General features: G+C 46.1%; 1 protein-coding gene across 2 annotated transcripts in view; it reads right to left on the bottom strand.

The window, feature by feature from the left end:
- NUDCD3 (NudC domain containing 3) overlaps nucleotides 1–17,204 on the bottom strand; it is a 114,675-nt gene extending 97,471 nt beyond the window's left edge. The window contains exons 1-2 of one of the 2 annotated variants that reach the window (XM_029604225.1): nucleotides 17,045–17,204; nucleotides 16,483–16,744 (exon numbers count right to left, since the gene is read on the bottom strand). In XM_029604225.1, the coding sequence (XP_029460085.1) occupies nucleotides 16,483–16,674 (192 nt within the window). In that variant the 5' untranslated portion in view covers nucleotides 16,675–16,744; nucleotides 17,045–17,204. Of the gene's footprint in view, nucleotides 1–16,482; nucleotides 16,745–16,861; nucleotides 17,023–17,044 lie in introns of those variants that run through there. The other variant, XM_029604224.1, reaches the window with a different exon arrangement.
- Between the last annotated feature and the right edge of the window lie 2,780 nt (nucleotides 17,205–19,984).

The raw sequence follows: 19,984 nt of genomic DNA, 5'->3' as shown, positions 1-19,984 counted from the left end.
GTTTCAAAGCAAAGCATTCTCTGGAGTTTCTCAGTACGAAAAATTTGAAAGCAAGAGCTGGAACACCAGGATTAACTCCTCTTTTCCTCAACCTACAGCCAGGTGCTTATCCTACCCAGAATGTGCTGAGAAAAAAAAAAAAATGAGCTGCCACGTGATGCAATTTCTGAAAGAAGACTTTAGGCCTGTCTGACTAATAACTCCCACCCTCCACCATGCATTTTGGTACCTGTGGCACTGATTTCAAATGAAAACCGCAGGTCTAAAAAAATGGAAGCATAGCAATTTAGTAAGTGACAGCAGATAGAGATCTACTAACCCATCCAATCTGCTCAGTTTAATTAAATTTTCAAATTTGTAAACCGCCTTTCCAAAATGCTCAACACGCAGGTACAAAAACATAAAACATCAATGGTGAAATGTATTATCTTTTAATGGAGAAATTACTTACCTGATAATTTCGTTTTCCTTAGTGTAGACAGATGGACTCAGGACCAATGGGTATAGTGTGCTCCTGATAGCAGTTGAGACGGATCAGATTTCAATCTGACATCAGCTCTAAGTACATATACCCCTGCAGGAAGTGCAGCTCTTCAGTATTCTCCTCAAAAAGCACTGTGGATATATGTGTGACTAATTTTAATAACTTGAATAACTTCATAACTTGAATAAATTGATTAACTTTATAACTTGATTAACTTGAACTGGTGGTATTGGCTATAGCTGGAGACCGCCAGTGCCCTTAACCGGGAAACGTCGACACCCGGTAGTATGGGTGTCCTAGATGAAGGAAAGCATGGCTTACCCTTGAATCACTTGCTCCCGGGGATGTCCCCCCCGAGAATTCCATGAATAACGGCAGCCGTGGGTGGGATGTGGAGTCCATCTGTTTACATTAAGGAAAACAAAATTATCAGGTAAGTAATTTCTCCATTTCCTAGCGTGTAGCAGATGGACTCAGGACCAATTGGATGTATAAAAGCTACTCCCGAACCGGGTGGGAGGCTGTCCGTGACCCACTTAGTACTGTCCTTGCAAATGCCGTGTCCTCCCGAGCCTGAATATCCAGGCGGTAGAACCTGGAAAAGGTGTGGATGGAGGACCATGTCGCCGCCCTGCAGATCTCGGGGGGTGACAGCATCTTGGTTTCTGCCCAGGACATTGCCTGGGCTCTAGTAGAATGGGCCTTGACTTGTAGAGGCGGCGGCTTGTCTGCTTCTACGTAGGCCGCCTTGATGACTTCTTTGATCCAGCAGGCTATGGTTGCCCGCGAGGCCGCTTCCCCTTGCCTCTTTCCGCTGTGAAGGACGAATAGGTGGTCCGTTTTTCATACGGGTTCCAACATTTCCAGATATCTGAATAGGAGTCTGCTGGTGGCATAGACTTCAAGCCTCTTCCGCATTCTTATGCTCATCTGGTGATGGTGGCGAGATGGTTTGGTTGAGATGGAAGTGAGATACCACTTTAGGGAGGAACGAGGGGACCGTGCAAAGCTGGATGGTTCCCGGGGTGAGCCTGAGGAACAGCTCACGGCAGGACAATGCTTGTAGTTCTGAAATATGACGGGCTGAACAAACTGCCAGCAGGAATGCTGTCTTCAAAGTTAATAGTTGGAAAGACAGGCCGCGGAGGGGTCTGAAGGAGGCTCCTGCTAAGAAATCTAGGACCAGGTTGAGGTTCCAAAGAGGTACCGGCCACTTTAGGGGTGGGCAGATGTGCTTGACTCCTTTCAGGAAGCATGAAACGTCCGGGTGAGAGGCTATGCTGTCGGTCTTGCTCTTGGTTCCGTAGCATGACAATGCGGCCACCTGTACCTTGATGGAGTTGAGGGACAATTCTGTCTGTAGGCTGTTCTGTAGGAATTCCAAAATCGCAGGAATTTTGACTGAGCTCGAAGTTCCAGGAAATTGATTTGAAATGTTGCTTCGAGCTTTGTCCAAGTTCCTTGTGTTTGGAGATTGTCTATATGAGCTCCCCAACCCAAGGTGGATGCATCTGTAGTTACAGTTACTTGTGGAACTGGTTGTTGAAAAGGTAGGCCCTTGCGCAAATTGTCCTTGTTCATCCACCATAGTAGAGAAGAACGTAGTTGGTGGGTTACTTGAATTTGAGTATGCAGTGGTTGAATGGCTTGGATCCATTGTGATCCTAAAGTCCATTGTGTTATTCTCATGGCTAAACTTGCCATGGGTGTAACGTGAACTGTAGAGGCCATGTGGCCTAGTAAAGTTAGAAACTGGTGAGCTGTTGCTTGTGTTTGTGAGCTGAGCCACGTTGCTAGCAGTGAGATTGTTTCTGCACGATCTTCTGGTAGAAAAGCTCTTGCAAGGTTGGTGTTCAAATCTGCTCCTATGAATTGAAGCAGTTGTAATGGTGTGAGGTGGGATTTTTGATAATTGATCAGGAAACCCACTGAATGTAGTATTGCAATTGTTTGATTGAGAGAATCGAGAGCTCCTTGTAGAGACTGACTTCTGATGAGCCAGTCGTCTACGTATGGGAAGACATGAGCACCTTGTTTGCGTAGATGTGCTGCTATGACTGCTAGACATTTTGTGAACACTCTGGGTGCAGAGGCGAGTCTGAAAGGGAGTACTCTGTATTGGAAATGTTGATGACCCACTATGAAGCGCAGGTACTTGCGATGAGGAGGGTATATTGGGATGTGAGTTTAAGCATCCTGAATATCCAGAGAACAAAGCCAATCTCCTTGTTGAAGAAGAGGAAGCATGGTGCCTAGGGAAACCATCCTGAATTTTTCTCTCTTTAGAAATTTGTTGAGATTTCTTAGGATGGGCCTTAGGCCTCCTGTTTTCTTTGGAATGAGGAAGTAATGGGAGTAGAATCCTCTTCCCTTCTGAGATTGGGGCACTAACTGTATTGCCCTGATTTTCAGAAGGGTGGATAATTCTGCTTGTAGAGGAATTAGTTGAGACTCTTGTAGTGGGAAGGCTCTCGGTGGAAATTCTGGTGGAATTGACAGGAAATTTAGTTTGTATCCTTGAGCAACTTTAGAAAGCACCCATTGGTCTGTTATTGTTTTCCAGTGAGTGTAAAAATGGGATACTCTTCCACCCACTGGAAGTTGTGTGTGAGGGTTTAAAGGAGTGGCTTGTTCTCTGGGCAGTATCTCAAAACCCAGACGCAGGGCCTGTCTGAGGTGGAGGTCGAGTACGAGGTGCCCTGGGTTGTCTAGTTTGGGCACGTTGCTGTTGAGGCCTAGTAGATCTACCTCTAGATGTTTGGGAGTAGTATCTGCGTGGCCTGTAGTAAGGCCTCCTTGTTTCTCTGCGGGGAAGTTGTCTAGGAGGCTGTGTGGAAGGATCCTGAGGTATTTGGGACAGTTGACGTAATGTCTCTGTGTGATCCTTCAGTTGTTGTACTGCCTCTTGTACCTTTTCTCCAAATAGGTTGTCTCCCAGGCATGGAAGGTCAACAAGTTTTTCCTGAACCTCAGGCCTGAGGTCGGATGCCTTGAGCCATGCATATTTGCGAGCAGCAATGCCTGCAGCTGCAGTCCTGGAGGCAGTGTCGAAACTGTCGTAGGCCGCTCTTACTTCATGTTTACCTGCTTCCAGACCTTTATGTATTATGTCTTGTGCAGGTTCTTGAAGCTGTTCAGGCAGAGAGTTTGTAAGTTCCTCCATCTGCTTCCATAAATTTCTCTGATACTGTGTCATATACAGCGGGTATGCAGAGATTCTTCAATTTAGCATGGAAGAGTGATAGATTTTTCTTCCCAAGGAATCAAGGAAGCGATGATCCTTGCCCGGTGGAGTGGAGGAGTGAGGGCGGATTCTTTTCGATTTTTTCTGGGCAGATTCAACTACCACAGATTGATGTGGTAGTTGTGCCTTTTGGTACCCTGGTGCTGATTGTACCAAGTAAGTTGAATCTACCCTTTTGTTTACAGATGAAACTGTGGATGGATGCTCCCAGATACGGTGTTGCAGGTCTAAGAGCACTTCATGAATTGGGATTGCCAAAACTTGTTTGGGTGGATCCACAAATTGCAGGACCTCTAAAGTATGTTGTCTTGAGTCCTGTTCTGCTTCCAATTTAAAAGGAATGGTGTCTGCCATATCCTGTATGAAATTTGAGAAAGACAGATCTTCAGGTGGGGACTTCTTTCTGGGTTCTGGAGGTGAGGGATCCGACATGAAGTCCTCAGAAGAGGAGTCTGTATCTTGACTATCCCAAGAATCCTCTTCTTCCTGTCTATAAGGTTGTTTTGATGTGGATCTCTGTGGCAGATGTAGTCCTGATGGACCTGGTAATGGGTCATCAGTGGGAGCAGATGGAAACACACGCTCCCCAGGCTTTTTGGGTAAGGTGTCTATGACATCCTGATACCTTTGAAGTAGACGTTGGAAGGATGGTAGGTCATGAACATCATCATCCTCCATCGGTGTTGGCCTCGATGTCGACGTCGAGAGCGGCCTTTTTCCCGATGGAGGCGGCAACATAGGCATCGATACGGGTGTAGTCGATGGCAATTGCGCATATATCGACGTCGATGTGGTTATTATTCTTGGTGTCGACGTCGACTCCTCTAGTGTTCTCGGCGCCACTGTGGACACCGTCATCGGTGGTCCCACCGGCATCGGCAAAGTTGCCGGCATCGATGCTGGAAGCATCGGCATCGACGAGCCCGTCGGAATTAGCTGTTCCCTCAAAGCCTGTGATATCGCTTGTCTGATGATATCAGACAATTCCGGCGTTACAACTGATGGTACCAGAGCAGTTGTAAGCGGTGGCGAAGGCTGAGGTGTTGGATCCGCTGCAGGGCCCTGCGGGGGATCAGAAATCGAGATCGGAGGATGAGGCCCAGACACCGAGGTTTCCTCCGAACGAGTCCGCTTTGCCGTCGACGGATCCTGGGACGTGGATTCAGTCGATGACCGATGTCGATGCCTATGTTTTGGTTTCTGCGGGTCAACGGATTTCGTCGATGCGGATGAAGACGATGAGTGATCTCCCGACGGTCACGGGGTGGATTTTTTAAGTAGCAAGCGCTTTTTCGCTCCGGCTGGAGACGATCTTGATGACGTTGAAGGTGATGGTATTAACTGGAGATGGAATAAATGTTCCATTTTTTCCAGTCGAGACTTTCTGGTTTTCGGAGTCATTTCGGCACATTGCGGACAATTTTTTACGTCGTGATTTTCTCCGAGACATATTACGCACTCGAGATGCGGATCAGTAAGCGACATCTTACGGGAATATACTGGACATTTTTTAAAACCGGTAGCCATATTGCTATCGACGGCCGTAGAGGCAAATAGCGAAAATTATGAGAAAAAAATTTTCTCCTGAGGAGAATAAATTTGAGACCGAGGTACTCACCAGCCGGTGAAGAAGAAACCCCTTGAGAGAGAATATCTAATATGACTTTTTTTAGTCACAAAGTATTGAGAAGTTCTCAATGGCTCCTATCCCTCGATGCTAACTGCAGCGCGGAAAGACTAAGTCTGAAGAGAGACACTGGTGGCAGAGAATATCATAGCATGCTGGGCATGCTCAGTGCCCTCACAGGGCCAGTCAAAAGTTTCTAGAAACTTTGACAGAAAGCTTTCCCGCTTTAGGGCTCTGTCAGTGACGTCACCCATATGTGAGGACTAGCATCCTGCTTGTCCTGGGATAAAGGAAATTATCAGGCAAGTAGTAATTTCTCATTTCCTAGCACATAGACAGTTGGATCCAGGACCAGTGAGATGTACCCAAGCTATTCCTGAATAGGGTGGGAGGCTGCCCGCGGTCCAGTCAAAGCCGCACGTGCAAAGGCTGTGTCCTCCCGGGCCTGCACATCCAGATGTTAATACCTGGAAAAGGTGTGTAAGGAGGACCATGTCACAACTCGGCAAATGTTGACGGGAGACAAAAATCTAACCTCCGCCCACGCCACTGCCTGAGCCCTAATGAAATGAGCCCTAACCTGAGTAGGCAACGGCTTTTCAGCGGCCACATATGCAGCTGTGACTACCTCCTTAATCCAGTGCACTATTGTAACCCGTGAAGCTGGCTCGCCCTGTTTCCTTCATCATGAAGGACAAACAAGCAATCTGTCTTCCAGAAAGGTTTAAAATCCTCCAGATACTTCACATGTCTCTTGACATCCAAGAGACGTAACAGGCGATATTCTTCCGCATCTCTTTTTCTATCCAGGGACGGCAAGGAAATGGACTGATTCAAGTGAAAACCTGAGACCATTTTAGGCAGGAAAGAAGAACAGTATATGCAGCTGTATTGCTTCTGGAGTCACCTGAAGGAGTGGCTCCTGGCAAGACTAGGCCTGCAGCTCGAAATTCGATGCCCAGAACATATTGCCACAAGCACCGTTAGGCCATCAGTACCCTTAACTGCGTCCAGCCAACTTCACGCAGAAAATATTTAAGCGCACAAAATTTATGCACATAGAATTTAGGGATTCCCAAGCCTTATGCGTCACAAAACTAAGCACCCTGACACCGCTCCAAACCTGGGCGCACAATCGATATGTGCCAGAATGTGCGCACATGCAGTGTGCCCAAAAGAAACTGGGCGCACAATTCGGACACACAGATTGTGTATAGATGGACCTGTAGAGCAGTGGTTTCTCAACCTTTTTTCTGTCGGGACACACCTGACAGATGGTTCTCACATGCGTGACACACTGAACACATGACTGTCATGGGGTTAAATGTAAAATATACTCTGTATCTACAGGTTCCACCCTGACCTCCCAACAATGGCTACAGAACAGAACTAGGACATTCCCCGTTCAATTTATCATACAAAAAAAAGATATTTCTGGTGTCATCTCAGTAACAGCAACATAAACACTCTCTCCTACTAGGTGCAATAGCCCTCCTTATGAAAGTAATTTATCCCAATGCATGTTCTATTGAGAAAACACAACAAATAATATTGATACAGATGCCTACATGCTAGTAAAATACTTCACCTCGGTCACACACATAGAATTGACCTTCACCAAGCACAGAAAAACCACAAATTACAAATATGGAAACAGAAACTGGAATGGAAACCCAAAAAAGCCACTCTGCATTCTGTGCAAAACAGAAATTTAGCACCTAACAGACTTCCAGGATCTGCAATAATGTACACAAACTAATGTGCACAAAGTTACACCTGCATTATGGAACTCAAACAGTAACAACCCTACCTATGAAAAGGCAGCACTGCAAAAATTACACCAGGCCCTAAACACCAATACACCTCCTATTAGGAAAACAGAACAAGCCAAGCTGCTATAGACCCCTACCATGAAACTACAAGCTTGCAGAACACCCTTAGGTGGGTCACACACGCAGAACACAGACAGACCCTCACCAAATACAGAATAAAGTGACCATAAAGCTAATGTTTTTGTGTTGTTGCACTGCATACAGAGTTTGGCTTCTTGCTGTTTCCAGTTCAGTTTGTCCCTACATTTCTAGTTATACATTCCACGAGAAATATAAAATAATTCTAAAACTAGAATATAATAAATGTTTCAAAACAACTGATAAATGGAATAACATCCAATCATTAAAATTTTCAAAATTATTAAAAATTCTCCAAACACCAATAAAATATTTCTAAAAGCAGACACATCACATAATACCCAATAATTAAAATGGCAGGCAATCAAGAAATATAAACTTAAAAAGCTACCTTTATTTACCCTCTCCAGTAACTCTCCTACTCCTTTCCCTTGTAGGCCAATAGCACTCACCAGAAGCAGCAAGGGCTGCTGAAGCTCTGTCTTCACCCTCTTCTTCCTTAGGGCCCATGACTAGTCTATTTCACACATATATACTTTCTCCCTCTCAGACATCAGTCACCTCCCTAACCAATCTCTCTTTCTCTCTCACACACAGTCACCTCCCTGACCAATGCCTCTCTCTCACACAGTCACCTCCCCGACCAACCTCTTTCTCTCACACCAGTCACGACCCTGACCAACCTCTCTCTCTCACACACACCAGTGACTTTCCTGAGCACTATCTTGCTCTCACATGTTCTCTCTCATTTACATACACACACACACACATTCTCTCATACACTTACACACATGCTGGCTGACTCACTCTGTCTCACTCACCCCCACCCCCAGCACACATGGCAGCTACAGCTCAAGGTGCTGGTATGCTGCTATTAAAAGCAGAGTCTTGACAGGCTAGAAACTGCAGCAGGAATGACCTCCCCGCCCCGCAGTGGTAAGAAGGCAGCACTCAGCTGATTGCTTGTGCTGCTATCACGGTACAGAGCAGTCAGCCTACAATGTAATTTTATGTTTTTTCTTCTCCCCACCCTTTTATTTTTTTTTGCAGTTTGATTATTATTATTATGTTTTCTTGCTGGTGTCGCGCTGGCGAGAGAAGGGGAGGTGAGAGCCGGGGAGGGGGGGGGGGGGGGGCAGCAGCACCGTTCTCCTGCAGCCCCTGGCAAAGTGGCCAGCCACCATCGATCTTCAGCTCCAGGTCCGGGCAGCTGATGGACAACTTTCCCCAACAGCCGCATGGCAGGAAATCCCGGCAGCCACATTCTCAGCTGATTGCTCTGTGCCGTGATGATCGCAGCACAGGCAAACTGCTGAGTGTAGCGGGGCCGGGGAGAGCCTTGGGATGTGATTGCTGCTGCATGGCCTTTTCTTCTTCCCGCGTGCCCGGTAAACATCACTTCCTCTTCCAGGCCACAGGGGTGAAAAAAAGAAAAGGTCATGTTCCTGTTGCCGGCTTTCACCAACACTGCTGCCGTTCCCCCTCGGGGCTTGAATGTGCTGATAGCCCGAGCAGAAACAGCAGCAGTGTTTGTTTCGCTGAAGTGAAAGGGGGGGGGGGGGAGAGAGAGCAGCGAGTGCACAACACACCTGCCAGTGCTTTGAGACACACTAGTGTGCCACAACCTACCGGTTGAGAACCACTGAACTAGAGAATTAGGATCTAGAGAGGTCATCATGGAACCCGGGGAGCTGGTGATACTACTACACTCAGGAACCACTGCAAGATAAGTCTCATATAGCTAACAATTTACTGATTCTAGCCTGGTATTAGGCAAGCCCTTCAGAAAACCCAGAGACTGGGAAGACATCATACTTCCTACGTAGCTCACCACTCAGTCCAAGTTTCATAGAACCTGAGCCCCCTTGGAGTTTCTTAGCCTTCAAATACCAAGAAATGGATTGAAATAAGAATGGGATGTGTCCTTCTGACTCTGGAGTGAAGGACTTTGCCATTGAGGCACATCTGAAAAGAAGAGGTAGAAAGAGGAAATGCTTCCCTGGAATTCAAATTTCAAAAGGGACAAAAAGAGAACCTCTAGAGATCTTCCCAGATGGGAATTCGATAGAAGTGTCTAAAATGTCCAGAAAAAACAACTCCTCATGCCTCATCGCCAGACAAATGGAGCAAGGGTTTTCATAGTGAAGCAAGCCATAAAGATATCTGTCGATCCCCTTCTGACTGAGGTAGCACCAGAAGAAACCTCTTTTTAGGCTTACCATTTAGACAACGGACAGAGTATTGTGGCTGCAAGCCTCAGGGTTCTTTGAAGCTACAGTGATCTTGGGGACAGCCCGGTGAAGCAATACTCTAGATATCGCAGGGTGATGAATACAAGAATTGTTGTTACAGATCATGGTGTGGGTCGGTACTCCTATTTGGGGCTCAGGAAAAAAAGATTGGATACTTATTAAAATGAGTTTTGAATCTGCTGCAGTGTCTTATGGGCCATAGCAAACACCATGGCATCAAAGCAAAGGACAAGCAAGAACAAACTCCTCTTTCCAGAATAACTTGAAGATGGGAGGAGTCTCCCCCCCCCCCTCAAAGATACTATCATTTGTGGTTTTCCAAGGGACTATTCTCCACAATGATCAGCTCCCCACTGACAACAAGGGAATCTGGTGGAAGAGGCCTCCTACAAAGCTGAGGTTCACTAGCTATCCTAGGGCAGAAGGGCACTGCCCCTTTGCATGAAAGAACCCCAGGGAGAGGAAAGAAAGAAGGGTCCCAAGTAAGGCTCCTGGACACAGACACTCAGGAACCACCCCTTCCCTGCCTCCCACCCCCCCAAAAAAAAATGTTTTAAGAGCAAGGACTGAGAAGGACCAGAACTCGAGAAATCCAAGGGAGGAGCAAACGATACCCCTTTTACTTAAGACCTAGTAACTTTCCCACAAGCACACCAAGGAATGCATGAGGAAAACAGGTCCTCTGTGCATGGCTAAAACTGCAGGCCTTATAATGCCTTTTACATGAAGCTCTCTGAAAATGAGCCCCAAACTGAATGCACGGTTTCACACCACCGATGCACATGTAAACATAAAGAACTTCTCTGCCCATGGTCACCCGCTTGGCTCCAAGAACCTCTAACTAGTATTAATACAAATATGTGGCTGCATAGGATACACCAAACTGCCAGCTAGTGCTGCCAGCGTGGACTGCCAAGGTAGCAGAGTTCTCCGCTTCCCTCCACCTGATGACTTTTCCCATGCAAGGGACAAACTATTGAAAGTTCCAGCTTTCAATGGTTGCAGAACCTGCCACAAAAAAACACTTCCAGCAGGCTATGGAGAACCCTCTCCTACCTTAAGGGCCACTTGTTTCCACAATAGCAGCAGTCCCCTTCCAACCATACCTCTTGGAAGGCAACAATAAAAGCCAGAGGCATTATAAGGGTAGACTGAGTTTCCCAATGGCTACAGGTCCTGTCACAACAGAGAATACTGGTGCCTGCTCACAGCTCTGTAAAGCCTCTACTGTGACAGCTGCTAAAGGACTGCAGCTGGCTATACTTTTTTTTTTTTAATAAAATCAGCTTTACTGCTTTTGATTAGCCTCCAGCAGTCCAGAGATAAGGGTGGGTGGGGTGCAGGACTTAAAGGGAGGGCCCACACCTACAAGCCTCATGTAGAGGGAGACCTTACCAAACCTCTCAAATCTCAACCAATCTTGGCTGGGAGTCACAGGGTCCTGAGCCACAAGCCAGGGCCTGCTTAACCAAGCCTCAAAAGGACTCCAGGAACCATGATCCAGGGCCTACTCCAGTGGGGGAACTGTCACAAAAATTGTTGCCCTAGGAGGCAAGATCCTGCTCCACCAAAAAAGCAGCACAAAAGCTGTTGGCCTGGGACCAAACTCTACCAGGGTCTGGACCCAAAGGCAGAGGACCTGGGAGCCAAGGAATTCTATTGCACCAATCCAGCAGGTGTCCACCATCTGCTGGAGACAAATACAAACTATTGCTGGTGCAGCATTAGCCTACATACCAAGTGATGTCACTGAAAAGGGTGTGTCCTCTACCTCCATCTCCTAATAATCCACTAGTCTGGCCTAATCTAGCAAGATAAGAAAATACAGCATAAAAAACATTAATCATCAAAAGTCAAACACAAAAAAAACCAAAATTAGAGTGTATACAAGAAAAATCAAACAAAAACATAAATCAAGTTAAAATAAAAACCTAGCTTAAAAAGTCTAAATTCTTGCATATGCCATTTCCTAAAATACTACCACAAAGGCATTACCTAAAATCTTGCCACAACAGGACTAAACATCCATAAAACTGCTTAAATCACACAAGTGAAATGGAGGCGTAGTCTAGTGGTTAGAACAGCAGGCTGCGACTCAGGGAAGTCAGGGTTCAAATCCTGTTGTCGCTCTTTATGAATTTGGGCAAGTAACTTCATCTTCCATTACTTCAGATATAAAAATTTAGGAGGTCATTTACTAATCTGATTAAAGGCTTTAATTCACAGTAAATGGGTTAATGCAGAAATAACTTGCAGCATCTTGTGTATCAACCCCCATTCCGACAAATATGTCAGACATTCAGTATTCAGAAATAACTGGCTAACAGTGGACTCTGGCAGAATAAGGCCTGTGATGAAGAGGCACCCACTCGCCCCATTGTTAACCCCTACATAATGCCTTTTCTGCACTGGAGAATGAAGAAACCCCAGCAATAGAATCTGAAGTGATGTCCGAAAGAGAAGACATCCAATGTGCCCGGAAGCCCTTCAACGGGATCAAATGTCATAAAAGAAAGCTTCTTCTGCTGGGAGACTCGATCATCAAAGCAACCAATCTGGGAGCATATTTTGATGGTGACAACAGTTAAATGCCTTCCAGGATCCTCAGCTAGTACAAATGCAAACCAGATAGTCAAAGCTATTGTAGAAGAAAGTAGGAACTTTGATATGTTATCCATCTGGGGACCAATGACCTTGGTAGAAATGGCATTTCCAAAATCTAGGGAAGAAGATAAGACACATGGCAAAAACTATTGCCTTTTCAGAAGTATTACCTGTTCATGGAAAGGGAAAAGAAAGGCTATGCCATATAGATAATTTGAGTTCCTGGCTCAAAACCTGATGTACAGAATGTGGTTTTGGAAACATTGGAGGCTAGCGCCATGTATAGAGCAGTAAAAGGCTATATGGTAAGGATGGCCTACATCTGTCTGTAGCAGGAAGGAGGATGCCAAGTGAGAAATTCAGATCATATATTAGCCATTTAAACTAGAGAATGTGGGTGGCAGAAGGTGGTCAATGAAATTGGCATGTCACCCCCAAGCAATACAGGAAATGGGAGGAGAAAATAAAATCAATCAGATCAAAAAAGCAGAAAAGATAACTAGGAAGTGCAGCAAATCAAAGGAGAAAAATTGGAAAGCTATGACCATAAATGCTCATAGTTGGGCAATAAAATCCCAGACCTGCAGGCCCCAAATGGTGGAGGCAGACTTGGACATTGCTGCTGTTAAGGAGACATGGTTCACGGATTGTAGAGATTGGGATACAGCCATTCCAGGCTATAATTTGTTAAGGAATGACAGAGAGGACAGAAAAGGGGGAGGAGTAGCTCTTTATGTCAAAAACAATATTCAAGCAACTGAACTGCAAGGAACATGGAGTAGAGAAGAAGCATTATGGGCTGCCCTAAAATAAGATGGTGCATCCATTTTTACTGGAGTGGTATACAGGCCTCCCACTCAAACGGGAGAACTGGACAAACGGGAGAACTGGACAAAGATCTGATCAAAGACATCCAAAAAGTGGGAAAGAAGGGAGAAGTAGGGCTTGTTGCAGATTTTAATCTGCCAGATATAGACTGGAGAATAACTTATGCAGAATCTACGAGAAGTAGAGGGATAGTGGATGCCCTGCAAGGGGCTCAGCTCAAACAAATGGTAATGGAAACCACGAGGAAGGGTTTGATACTTAACTTGGTTCTCACTAATTGGGGGTAATGTCTCTAATGTCCAGGAGGGTGCCCACCTGAGCAGCAGTGATCATCAAATGGTATGATTTGTTATCACAAATAGGATACAGAGAAGTCAAACGAAGATCCAAGTTTTGAATTTCAAAAACAAGGACTTTGTCAAAATGGGGACATACCTGGAGGAACAACTGAAGACTGGGAGAAAATGAGAGAGATGGAACAACAGTGGGCCAAATTAAAAGGAGCTTATACAACAGTAACTAATCTATATGTTAGAAAAGTAAAGAATAGTAAGAGTAATAAGAAACCATTCTGGTTCTCAAAGTAGGTGGTTGAAAAATAAAGGCAAAAAGAACAGTGTTCAAGAAGTATAAAGGATTCCAAAAAGAGGAACAGAGGGAAGAATATCAATGAAACCGAGGGTGAAGAAAGAAATCAGGAAAGCAAAAGGATTGCCAAAGAGGTAAAGAGAGGTGACAAAACATTTTTCAAATATATCAGAGAAAGAAGAAAGGTTTGAAATGGTATGGTGAAAATTAAAGGTGATGAGAAGCAATCTGGAAAGAGATGAAGAAATGGTGGAAATATTAAACAAATACTTCAGTACAGTGTTCACTAAAGAAGATCCTGGAGAAGGACCATCACTACTTGACAAGACTGTGGATGGGGGTGGAGTAGACAAACTCCGTTTACAGAAGAGAATGTATGGGAAGAGCTAGGAAAACTGAAAATGGACAAAGCCATGGGGCTGGATGAGGTACATCACAGGATACTTAGGGAGCTCAGAGAGTGGTGGTGGGTCCATTGAAAAACCTGTTCAATAGATCCCTGGAAACAGGAGTGGTGCTGCAAGATTGGAGAAGAGCGGTGGTGGTCCCACTTCTCAAGAGTGGGAGCAGAGAGGAGGCTGGAAACTACAGGCCTCACCTCGGTGGTGGGACAATTAATGGAGACTCTGCTGAAGGAAAGGATAGTGAGATATCTACAACCTGGTGGGTTGCTGGACTCAAGGCAGCATGGATTCACCAGGGGAAGGTTCTGTCAAGACAAATCTGATTTTTTTTGATTCGGTGATTAGAGAATTGAATCAAGAAAGAGCACTAGATGTGATTTACTTGGATTTCAGCAAAGCTTTTGATATGGATCCTCATAGATTAGTGAACAAAATGGGAAACTTGGGAGTGGGTGCCAAGGTAGTGGTGCGGATTACAAATTGGTTGACTGACAGGAGACAGCGTGTAATAGTTAATGGAATCTACTCTAAAGAAAGAATGGTGTTAAGTGGAGTGTAAGGGGATCCGTTTTGGGACTGGTTCCGTTTAATATCTTTGTAAGCGATATTGAGGAAGGGATACAAGGTAAAGTTTGTCTATTTACAGATGATACTAAAATCTGCAACAAAACTTGAAGACTCGTTGAGGATTTGGCAGCTGGGATTCAATGCTAAGAAATGCAGAATCATGCATCTGGGGTGCAGTAATCCAAAAGAACTTTATGTGATGGGTGTAAAAGACTAATGTACATGGACTGGGAGAGGGATCTTGGGGTGAAAGTGGCTGGTGATCTGAAGGCAGCGAGGCAATGTGACAAGGCGATAGCTAAAGCCAGAAGAATGCTGGGATGCATAGAGAGAGAAATAACCAGTAAGAAAAAAAAGAGGCGGTGATGCCCTTGTACAGGTCCTTGGTGAGGCCTCACCTGGAGTACTGTGTTCAGTACTGGAACCCATATTTCAAAAGGGACAGAGACAGGATGGAGGCGGTCCAGAGAAGGGTTACCAAAATGGTGTGGGGTCTGTATAGAAAGACTTATGAGAAGCTAAAGGATCTGAATATGTTCACCCTGGAAGAGAGGAGGTGCAGGAGGGGATATGATACAGACCTTCAGATACCTAAAAAGATTTAATGATGTACAAACTTTGAACCTTTATTTTGGAAAGGAAACAGTTGAACCAGGGGTCATGAAATGAAAATCAGGGAAGATTCAGAACCAACATAAGGAAATATTTTTTTCACAGAGGGTAGTGGATGCCTGGAAGACCCTTCCGAAAGAGGTGGTGAGGACAAAAACAGTAAACAAATTCAAAAGGGCATGGGACAAACACTGCGAATCCTTAAAGGCTTGAGGATGATAATGAAGAAAAGGGTGCATGAGGGTAACCTGCATAGAACGGCAGTTAGTGCCCTTAACCAGAATGCATGGGAGATTACTACCCTTAATCAATTAGCCTTGATGATTTAGACACAACCGCAACATTGCTCTCCGGCAGGGCAGGGCAAAAAAGGGTATTGGATTCTGAAGACAGCCAGCGCTGGACCCCAACTTTTACAGTCTGAGGTACAGATATGATAACATTGAGCTAAAGCTTCTACAACCAAGTCCAAAAGCAAAGAACATTAAATCGATATTGACAGAATTATCAGGAAGGTTGCTCACCACGTAAAAATGTTGCAGTAATTTTGTTATGGGTTTTGACAGTTGCTTGATCTTGCTTGTAAGTAAACTATTCTTAACATAAGGCATGGAGATAACCTACACAGAGCAGCAGTTACTGCTCTTGGTGGACACTTGGGGGTTACTTGCACGGAGCAGCAGTCGCTGCCATGGGAAGCTTGCTGGACAGACTGGATGGACCACTTGGTCTTTTTCTGCTGACAATATTATTCTTATATTGTAAGCTCTATTGATCAGAGACTATCTTTTTTGTGTGTTGTTTGTACAGCACTGCAGAAATGTTAAGTAGTAGCGATTCACTAGCAGCCTGGGTATATGAGCAAACAAGATCCCATACTTAGTCCAACACCTATTTCACCAATCCCTGCCCCTACCCAGCAACCTCCGTAATAAATTCAGGTAGCCTAATGTACTGGGATGAAAACTGAAAAGAAAAAAAAAAAGTACCCACCAAAAGTAACCCAGCAGAACCTGCATCACTTGAAAGATCAGGGCCAGTTCGCCCAAGGCTGTTGGTCTGGAACTAACTGTGTTGGTCTGGAACTAACTGTGAGGTCACCTCTCCTGGTGACCTCACAGTTAGTTGGGTTTTCTGGATATCCACAATGCATATGCATGAGATAAAGTTGGTCCGGAACTAACTGTGAGGTCACCTCTCCTGGTGACCTCACAGTTAGTTGGGTTTTCTGGATATCCACAATGCATATGCATGAGATAAAGTTGCATAAATATTGGATATTGTGGAAACCCGACTGGTTGGGGGTGGGGTCAACAGCACAGGTCTGGAAAGTCCTGGGACAGGAAGAGAGCCTTTGATTACCTTGAGCACCATGTTCTGCGCGACCCCCGGAGGGAAGCCCATACGGTCGTGCTCAGACAGAAGAAGGCGGAAGAAGTCTGTCTTGCGGTACAGGAAGCCGAAGTAGATGTGTAAGAAGTCCTGGATATTGCCCACGTGCTGTAGGATGGCCAGCAGCGCCTGGTCATACCTTTCCGTCATGGCCAGGTCCATCGTGCCAGCCGGGGACGCACCACTCGTTAACAGAGAGACGCCGCAGCCCAGGGAGAGGGCACAACCTTCCCTATCAAATATAGATTATCATTTATTAGCATATATATGCGTGTAGCGCTAACTCTCTCGCTCCCTGTGCTCTATATTATAAAAAGTAAGCGACTCCGGGTGAGCATGCGACAGTCACCTCACGGGAGAGGAGCAGCGGGTAGGGGAGAGGCGAGGTGGGACCGGTCAGCGGCAGCACGAGAAGTAGTAGGGGCAGACAGAGCCGAGGGGAAGGCCGGAGCGGGAGGGTAACATCCCGACCTCGTTAGCGCACGCGCAGACCCGGCGCGAGACAAGCCGGGACCCAGGAAAACCAACGTACCCGTCGCCTCAGACTGCCGAATGCGCGGGCCCGTGGCCCAATCACGCAAGCTGCAACGGCTGAAGAAGAGACGGCGCGTCACAGGCGGCCGACAAATCAGTCGGCACTAAATACTTGCGACTCCAGCCACATGCAAACAGCAGGTGACGTTGCCGGGGGGAGTAAAAAGACGTGAAGTGTAGGAGGAGGAGGGGAGGGGCTTGTGCGGAGAGTGCAGGAAGGAGGAAACAAGGAGAAGGACGCAGAAAGGGAGGAGACAAAGTACAGAGCGCAAAACCCACTGATTCCGCCACGCACATATTCGCCCTTCAACGACACAGTCATACCTGGGAACTTTTGATTTCCAGTCACCTTGAGGTTATCGTAGAATTTGTTTTTGGGAGGGGGAATATGCCAACTTTCTCGCACAAACGCACTGTAACACGCATATGTTCGCTCTCACGCTTTGTTTCACATACACACAGACGCTCATTCTCGCATACATGCTCATTCTCGCACATATACAGGCTCTCACAAACATGTTCCCTCACTTCTCCCCCTCTTTCACACAAACATGCCCATTCGCAGCCTCTCACCCACACAATTTAACATCGATGTTCACTCACACTCACTTCTCTCCCTCTCCCATACTCATTCTCTTTCCACCCCCCAGAACCCACCAGTGTCAGTAGTCTACTTCTTCAGCCCACAGAGCAGACGCCTCTTCCTTCAAGCCCACGTGGCCAACTGACTTTCTGCTCATTCTGTTACATGGGCCCAAACACTTTTCCTCCTTCCAACATAGCTGACACTCCTCGTTCCCACCCGTATGGCCCAGTGACATCTTCCTGGGCCTGCACATGCCCACTTTTGCAGCAGCATCTAGCAATTCCTTTAGAATTCTGGAGTTTTTTGGCCAAATCTGGAAAGTCCCAAGTATGAACACAACCCCACAAAAACATCTTCTACACTTGCTTCATCACACACCCATCCATAAACCCCTAGAACCAACTCATCTCCCTCATGCTAAGATGCAGACATCCAGTGCCAGCCTTTAGGTAGGGTGAGCTGGGCATTTGCCCCAGGCATCACCCACATCTCATTGGGTAGGTCAGGCAATGGGCTATGCTGGCTGGTGCAAGATGCTAGAGAAGGCAACCTAGCTGAAGGATCTGCCCTCTTAAAGGCACAGAGGTTTCCAAGGTGGTGTCATTGGACTCGCTGCTGGCCTTTGTGGCTCTGTGCCTTTACAGAGAGGAGAATGTGACAAGTCTTCAGTGGCGCAAGGAAGAGCAATGGCTAGGAGCTGGACAACAAGTTAGCAGGAGAAGGAGTGGCTGGGAGTCCATGAGCAAGAAGCAGTGGGGCAGATGGGCCTAGGTTGGCAAGGAGTAGCAGTCAGTAGGGAGGAGGAGAGGAATCATGAATTGCGCCCACCTTTGTGGGCAGGAAGAGGAAGAAATGCTGGACAGAGAGAGAAATTTGCTGCCCATGGAAGCTTGCAAAGTTACCTCCTCAGATGTTGGGGAGGAGAGGCCCTAAGATCTGCAAAGCCTCCACCATTGTCCCTTCCTCCTCCCCTGAGAGTGTGCCAAGAGGAACAAAGAGAAATATGCCTGTAGGGTGAAGAGAGAGAATGACTGGAGGGTGAAGTGATGTAAGGAGGGGAGAGAATACCTGGAGAGAAGAGAGAAAGAATGTCAGGAGGAAGAGGAGTACCATTTTGCATGAAGCCAGCCCAGCAGACCCTCCCAACCCCAATCACTGTCCTCAGTAACGTGCAGCACAAAAATAACTTCACACACAACCCACTATATAACCTTACCCACAAACTGACCCTAACCCACACAACCCCTAAAAGCCTTACATAATGCAAGCTGAGGCACAGCACTCATTCCTTACACCACTATCACCCACTCAAACACATCTCCATGTAACACCCACACACCATTACAGCAAAAGACATGTCCCTGCCACAAACAACTCAGAAAAACACACCCTCCCATAGAACCCCCACAGCTACTCACACTGCACTGCACCACAAGGAAAGGGACAAGGACCATGAGTGAGGAGGTGAGGGAAAAATCATAGGATAAAAATGGTATACGTTCATAGAGGAGATTGAGAAAGCGCATAGTGCAAAGCAGAGCTGGAGAAGAGACAGGGAAAAGAGAAAGAATGGAGAGGGATGATGTACCCCAAACACCACCCCAAACTGTTCCTTCTGCTCGCCCACACAACCCACCCATTTGTCTTTCCCCATATTCTCCCACATACAACCTACTCACACCTCCACACAGCACACATCCCCATACCCCCCCAGTCCAACCCTCCATGCACTTCTGACCGCACAGGAAATTCCACAGTTACTCGGAGGACCCAAACCACCATTTCATACCTTGCTGCATTGTTAAACACATATGTGCCCTCATATGGAAAACCCATTAACTGTTTATCATATCAGCCTATAATTTGGAACAATTGTGCACAATGTGATTTGTGACAATGGCTTGGGAAGACAAGAAATCTTTTTAGAAATGCAAAAGAAAATACCTGGAGGAGGTATTTTGGGTATTCTATCTGATCTTCCTCTAGGGCCGCCTGACCATTTGTCTCCACTGGAGAACATAAGAACATGCCATACTGGGTCAGACCAAGGGTCCATCAAGCCCAGCATCCTGTTTCCAACAGTGGCCAATCCAGGCCGTAAGAACCTGGCAAGTACCCAAAAACTAAGTCTATTCCATGTTACCGTTGCTAGTAATAGCAGTGGCTATTTTCTAAGTCAACTTAATTAATAGCAGGTAATGGACTTCTCCTCCAAGAACTTATCCAATCCTTTTTTAAACACAGCTATACTAACTGCACTAACCACATCCTCTGGCAACAAATTCCAGAGTTTAATTGTGTGTTGAATAAAAAATAACTTTTTCCGATTAGTTTTAAATGTGCCACATGCTA

Source organism: Rhinatrema bivittatum, chromosome 5 (genome assembly GCF_901001135.1).
Source record: "Rhinatrema bivittatum chromosome 5, aRhiBiv1.1, whole genome shotgun sequence".
Classification (NCBI taxonomy): Eukaryota; Metazoa; Chordata; class Amphibia; order Gymnophiona; family Rhinatrematidae; genus Rhinatrema; species Rhinatrema bivittatum.
The sequence above is the reverse complement of the archived record's forward strand: the minus strand, read 5'-3'. Positions and strand labels throughout refer to the sequence as shown.